The sequence below is a fragment of the Montipora foliosa genome, chromosome 2, assembly GCF_036669935.1.
Source record: "Montipora foliosa isolate CH-2021 chromosome 2, ASM3666993v2, whole genome shotgun sequence".
Taxonomy (NCBI): domain Eukaryota; kingdom Metazoa; phylum Cnidaria; class Anthozoa; order Scleractinia; family Acroporidae; genus Montipora; species Montipora foliosa.
The window spans coordinates 50537022-50544521 of record NC_090870.1 but is presented as its reverse complement, the minus strand read 5'-3'; the positions used below and the strand labels follow the sequence as shown (position 1 = coordinate 50544521).

At 37.2% G+C, this 7500-nt stretch overlaps 1 protein-coding gene across 2 annotated transcripts in view; it reads left to right on the top strand.

Annotated features, from left to right (window-relative positions):
• The window catches only part of LOC137993469 (choline transporter-like protein 4), a 54326-nt gene that overhangs the window by 22811 nt on the left and 24015 nt on the right, over nt 1-7500 (top strand). For both annotated transcript variants that reach the window (XM_068839340.1, XM_068839341.1), the window contains 2 exons: nt 1312-1354; nt 5096-5136. In XM_068839340.1, coding sequence (XP_068695441.1) covers nt 1312-1354; nt 5096-5136 — 84 coding nt within the window. The remainder of the gene's footprint in view (nt 1-1311; nt 1355-5095; nt 5137-7500) is intronic.

The window sequence follows — 7500 nt, the reverse complement described above, 5'->3', positions numbered from 1 at the left end:
TCATAAAAAAATATCACTATTTTTTCATTTAAAAAAGCAGTCCTACTATGTGAAAGACAAAAAAAGGGTTTAGCTCTGAGGAAGGGCTAACAATCAAAATGCCAGCTTTCAAATTTCCTCACAGTGGTCAATTTCCCATATCAACTTCACTTGATAAACCCTTTCTTTTACTTCACTTTCCCACCGACACAGCATTACAGCTTCTTTACAATCTAACCCCTTTATCCTACAAGTGAAAGAATGCTTTACTTCCAATAACCAGGGACCAATATTCTTAACACAATGACCAAGACAACGGTTGTTTTAGACTAAACACTTCAGATAATTGATTACTCCAATCACTACAATACATGCCAATCCCATGCATGGAATGCAGTGTCTTGCACTTGTACACTGACTGCAGACTAATCCTAACTCAGTTATTGAAAGCTAACTATTTTAAAGTGGTTGCTTAGACTTAAAATACTGCTTATCAGCGCTAATCAAATGGGTGCTTAGACTTAAATACTGTTCAATATCAGCAATATTTATAGACAGTCTGCAGTTGTCATACGCCTCCTGGTATGCTAACTGTTTCAAATAAAATGGTGCGTAACCCTAATCACTAAATTGAAAGCTCAACCCTAATTCCTAAAATGCAGGCAGTCTCCCTAACCTTACATGAAAGTTATTCATTCAAAATAAGTGCTCAGTAACCCAAATCACTCAGCTGAGCATTTGACCTTAATCACCAAAAATTTGTCGGCCTTCAGTAGCACCAGAGAAAAAAAGTTTACCCAGTTTTTGAAAATTTTCCCTAGTTAAAAAAATATTACCTAGTTAAAAAATAATAAAATCACCTAGTTAGAAAAAAACTAACTAGTTGGAAATAAAATCACCTACATGTAGTTAAAAAAAAAATAACTAGTTGAAAATAGAAATTAACTGAAAACAAAAATTAACTGCAACATATACATGTCTACATGTAGGCAAGTCAGGGAACAATTTGAATCTGGAAGGGCATTTGAATCAGCATTGTCTTAGATGACATCATTGCATGAGAGTCAAACTGAATTAAGGAATTGTACATGTACATGACTAGTTGGTCATGATGATCTAGCACAACTTTTGGACCATGCTCTCTTTAAACCAGATGTGCACCATCATCTATTTGCTGATTTTATGCCACTGAACGTTGCTTTAATTTGTAATGAAAATTTTGTCTGTGAATTTATCATTATTCCCTGAGGTTTACATGTACTCTATGAATTGAACTTAATGGTTAAATTTTAATATTGGTACGTGTTATCCATTTAATTTATTTTACTATAGAGCTGTTCAAGCATTGCTCAATTTACAGAATTTAGGTCAAAAGGTGAGTTTATAGTACAGAATAGATGATAATAATTATTATAAATTAATACTATACAGTAGTTAAGTGAGTGATTTGAGTACAGATTCATTTAATTATAATAATTATTATAATACATGGTTGAACTGCACATAGTGAAGAGTATTAAAGGCATGGGTCGCACCTGGGAAACTTTTCGGAAAATGTTTACTTTGCAGTAAAAATTTGTCATCAGTTCACATAATTTGCCAAGTGCGACCCCAAGTTTTCCATTTGGAAAAAATTTGGAAAATCGGCAAAAACATCAAAGCCGCCGTAGTGCTTGGGTGGGGCAGGCAGATTTTGGAAAACTCGAGCTAAACAATAGGAATCATGGCGGTAACTGCCAACGCTTGTCAATGAAACATGATCAATTTGCAACATCATATAATTAAGTGAACAAAATGTGAGAATTCTGAAATCGTCGAGCTTTCATTAGGGATGGACATGGTTTTTATTATCCTTCCCAATTTCAAGGTTTTTACGGACTATGCAAGCAATCCGACCTAGGACATTGAAACTCAACCATTCACAACCCCTAGGTTTTAACATAGACTTCCAATTCGCAATCAAGCGCTTCAGTCGTCTTCATCGTCTTCTCCATCGTTTCCTGGGAATGCTGATCTTTAGGAAACTGGCAAACGATCTTACGAAAAGTGGACGTCAACGGACAAGAGAAAGTGTTGATCAGCCTAAAAAGTAGCATAATCACTGCAGGCTTCATCTGGATGCATGTTGCTTGAAATGAAGGTAACAAAATGTTTTCTCAGTGAAATTCTATTCCACTTGCCAATGAGTCAAAACTCTACAAGTGCGACCCTACAACGTTGACTAAAAGTTTTAATTTCCGATTGCGGTTTCGAATTTTTCTGTTTTTTTTGGTCGGCAAAGTTGAAAACTTTTCCCAAGTGTGACCCATGCCTAACTAGCCTAAGAACAAAAAGTATAAGTTCGTACACCTCTATTTTATTTTGTACGTGTATGTTCGCCTAACCCTATCCCAGAGATTTTAACCCATCTACTCCCGAGCTAGGGGTTCCCCATTGACAAGTAAAATTGTCTGGCGCTAGACAGAGTAAAATACTAAGTATGGCCAGTTCAGGCTGGCTTGGGAGTGACAAGGTGAAACCCAGGAGTTTGCCAGAAAGGCTTACATGCCCGACTCAACTGTTTTCACAAAGTCAGTGGTGTTGAAACATCACAGATTAGCAATTTTTAAAACATAATTATAATAACTTATCGTCATCATAAAATGGATCCGTAAACAATATTGTTTGCTTTTTGAGGGAAGGGTTTAGAGACAATGTGCAAGATCTATTTAGTGTTTGTTTTTAGCTATCAAATTATTTGATTTGCTATTATAGCAACAGTTGACACAAAAACACGAGAAACTTATGTTACTGTGACAGAGTTCTACAACAGCTTAAATATCAGCTACTTACAACCAATACCATTTCAAGTAAATAGGACAACAATTATTAACGCAATAGAAGACTTTTTCCATGCTTAGCATACATGTACCCTCATACCCCCTAAACACGAGGGGGAGACTGCAGTTATGAGACAGTTATCGTCGAGACAGTCGAGACAGTTATGCAAACCCCGAGGATGCAGCCGAGGGTTGGCATAACTGTCAAGAAATTTCCCAACACCTTGAGTGTTTGGATGAGGCTATGTAAACATGGAAACGAGTAATTTGACAAAAAATTAATAAAGGAAATTGCTGTTTTTTTACTTCTTGATTGAAACAGATTTTCTTGATACAGGCTCATATTTCCTACCAGCCAATCAAAATGCGCATCTGACAACACATAACCAATCAAAATTTGTGTGATGTCCCAGCTGTGTTTACATACTCTCATCTAAACACAGCTATTGACCAATAAGAGTGTGCATACTATCCTAATTATTTTATAATTATAACAAGTCGGATAATTTGTAAAATTTCTTTGTTTTATTTTATTTTTATATTATTTTTTTCTGTATCGATAATCATTCAAGGAAAAGGTTCTTCACGAAAGGGGTTGATCCTGGAATTTATTTTGTTGCATATGGTAATTTGACACAATTGAGTTTATTGTCTTCACACATGCAATGAAATAGGAACTTCAAGGGGTTTTTGCCTCTTATAGCAAATATGTTGTTTGTTTCAATAAACGTTTTACTGGAAAAGGTGGCTTTTATGAATAACGGATATAGGCTCGTCGTCCTTAGTTGTATCCACATGCACACTGTCGGACAGGGGCATGTAGTCCTGCATAACGCTAATGAAGGCATTGTTGATGTTTTCTACCAGAAGTGAATCTTCGCATATTAGGGGTGGATCTAGGAGAGATTTTAGAACATGGCCGGATGTCTTGGTGGTACACCTAGATAAATGCTGGTTCACTTCCTTCCACCAATTATGAGGTTTATTTTCCCGCAAGTCTTTAACATTGTTCTCACAGTAAGCTTTTCTACATCATTTGCGCTCACGATTCACTTTGTTCCAAAGCAATCTGTAAATTATGGTGTTTCCAGAGGTGAATGCTCTTTGGCGGTAGGCTATAATTAAGAGCCTTCAAGTGACTGTTGAACCATGGGTGATCGGTTTCGTGGACCTTCACAGAACGCACAGGCATGATAGTGTCTAGACCGAAATTTACCATCTTTGTTAAGATGCTCAACTCTTCACATAACTGGTAGTAAGAAAGCAAATTCGACCAGGGAATGTGAAGGCCCAGGGCTGCTATTAATTTTTACTCGGCCTTTTGTCAGGTGTTTTGATTGTTTTACACTTTGGCATTGAAGGGTCATTGATACGAGAACCAGGAGATAAAAAAACTGTCTGATGATCGGACAGGCCAAAGGGAGGGAGGCTGCTTGAAGGAGAGTAATATTCAGAAATGTTGGTGAAGATCTGATCCAGGGTCAGTGTTTGCTCCTCTAACTAGTTGGAAATTAAATTTTTACAACCGGCTTCAGCTGAAAATAACAGGTGGATTTCTGAAACAGAGGGAGGAGAGACTTATTGAAATTGCCAGTGAGAATTAATGCACTTTGAGGATGCTTAGATTCCAAAGTTTCCAGGCAAGAGACGAGATAGTCCCTCTTAGCAGTATCTTGAGCAGTAGGAGGATGGTAAAAGTACACCGTCCAGCAATAACGCGTGAAAATCCTCGCGGCAAGTGGTGAGGCCTATTAAGCAGGATCCACAGAACTTCGCAGCGGATGGAATTTTTTAAATAAATGCACACCCCTCCGTGAAACTGGGTTACATGGTCCCTTCGGAACAACTGGTACCCCCTGATGTTGATTGGATTGTCCAGGATGAAACCATTGAGCCAAGTCTCAGTAAAAAAGGCAACTTCAGGCCTAGTGGAGGTGATAGTGTAGGCAATGTACAATGTAGCCTAAGGATGGAAGGAATAATATACTGGTAATCTAGTATTTGACCTGTAATAGATGGAAAGCCAATCATGGAGCAGCTAATGTCAGGTTGGAGGTTGTGCTTTATGTATTAAGAAAAGTTGCCAAAGCTATTTGATTTTGGCTTATTCCTAGCCTGTTGGCTACAGTGAGATGTTGAGCTTCTTCCCAATATAAAGAGACAAATTAGAATAAGAACATTTTTGTGCTTTTATGAAATCAGGAGCAACCTGTCATTTCTGTTTTATGCAATGCTAATTACCCCATTTATAGTGAACACTTTGTTGTGCAAGTTTAAGATGTGTTTCCCAATTGTAGGTTATTGCAGATGTGCAGCAATCTTGGTACTGGATTCTAGCGTAAGTACTGATTTTCATTTGGGACAATTTCCTTCCCCATTAATGACCCCTCAGTCACCCTAGGACACCCCCAGTTGAGGAGTAAAGTCGTCTGGCAATTAGATAGAGTAAAATCTGGTAGTCTCACTTCCAGGAGTTAATGGGTTAATAATTTATTAATAACATATTATTTTTTCTTGTTTAACCTGCTTATGGACAGTTAATTTTGTTTTGGTCTGTTGAAGTCTGAATAATTTTGAATCACAGAGCTACAGTCATGAGTACATGTAATTTAAACTTCTTGGGACTTTATGCAATTAAACTACAATACTCATCAAAAATCTTGAAACACTTGTGTCTGTTTCCCCTTCCTCAATGTTGATTTGGGTATCACAGTGGTCTCAGTACTTCAAAACACGCGTGGCTCAACTTTGGGGAGGGAGAAGGCACATTTCGGTGGGGAAATCAGTGTGAAATAGAAATCTCAGGATTTTTCCCGAAAATTCTGTGTCTGTTTCAATGATTTGTGACGAGTATTGTATTTATTCTGAAGAGAGGAAAGAATAACAGTTTCTGTTCAAGACGAGTTTTTCGATCATAGATGGAATACACCTGCTTGGGTCGCACACATGAGAAAGAGAAATTTAGGATGTCAGATTATTGTTCAGTTATATTTGAAAATAAAAGGAAAAAATAAAAATAAGGGAATTTAAAGCAATGTGTTACACATACAGGCAGTAATTAAGACATGCGGAAAATGTGAGGTCGCTGATGAAACTTCACTTTATGCATTCTGAAGACATATATTCCAACTTTTGAAAAGGGGAAATGATATTTACCTAAGCTGATTAGATTTTCTCAGCGCGATAAATAAGGGCATGTCTGTTCCTAAATGTCGACTTTCCTATTCAAGAAACTCGGACTGTATATTAAGGTAAGGTGGCGGGTCTTAATCTCTTCCATCCAATACCAGAGGAACAGCAGAAGTCAGTACCCCCCATGTGGAAAATGTTTTAGTCGACTTATTTTCCCACAAGACGACTAATTCAATTACGACTGATCTTATGTAAATATCGCCGAGTTTGTTGACATTTAATCTTTGCCATGGCTTAAGTGTTACACGATTCACCATGGTGTTTGGAAAATTCTTTGCCTTTTTTAGGAACCAAAAACAAAAGCTACTGCATCTACAAGTGTTTTAAGTGATAGAAAAGATCACGGAACATGCACCTTAGGGATAATTTTCTTGATTAAGCTATTCAATAAGGCTATTTGTAGGGCTTCACCATGGTGAACCGATAGTTCTTAAGGTCTATGGTAGTATATAAATTACTTTACTTTAGAACACAGTGGTGAATCGTTGAGTTTCAGCGCTAAGAAGGTCAACTGGTCCTTACAACAAATGATCTCGTTTAATAATGTAATTTTCTACAAAGTTAGCTTACTTTTGTACATAGAACTGTTCAGATTATAGAAAAAAAAGGAAAAGGTTCCGTGTTCCTTTGACACCTTTGTATAGTTATTTGAGATAAGGACTAAGAGGCAATGTACTTCACTATTCTTTCTCAGGAACTCCAAGTGAAATGATATCACAATGAATAGCGAATCAATTTCATACAATGACCGGAAAAAGGCATTCTGCTATGTAAAAATCGCTGAACGTCGTCTTGATGGCCATCGGAGCAATTTTCACCCCCTTTTGTTTGAAATATGCAACACCACCCCTCTCCCCTTATTTTTGGTGTATAATGCGATAGTTACTATTGTCTCTGAAAGTTTACATTTTGCGAGAAGAAATCTCACGCAGTTATCCACAGAATGGAAATAGTGGTATTTCTTTAATACTTTTATACGCTTCCCCACATTTCTAATCACCATACCAATTCGTTTCGGCATAGAGCATATTAAATTGTTCATAGTTACGTTACCCGTCCACGCCCTTCAGACGCAAAGACAATACTCGTCAAAAATCTTGAAACATTTGTATCTGTTTCCCCTTCCCCAATGTTGATTTGGGTATCACAGTGGTCTCAGTACTTCAAAACACGCGTGGCTCAACTTTGGGGAGGGAGAAGGCACATTTCAGTGGGGAAATCAGTGTGAAGTAGAAATCTCAGGATTTTTCCAGAAAATTCTGTGTCTGTTTCAACGATTTGTGACGAGTATTGTAGGTCAAAACTCAAGATCTTATTGTGTCTTACATAATGCTGACATCTGATCTTTCATTTATAATTATGTTCAATATTATTGCTATGTTGTTCAACAGTCATGCAGATTACCACCTTTTGACATTCTTTTCCTTGATAATTACCGGTTAATGACAGATATGCTGTGGTTCATGTTTTTTCCTGGTTCAAATTTTCTTTCAAGTAGTTCAGTTTTGAT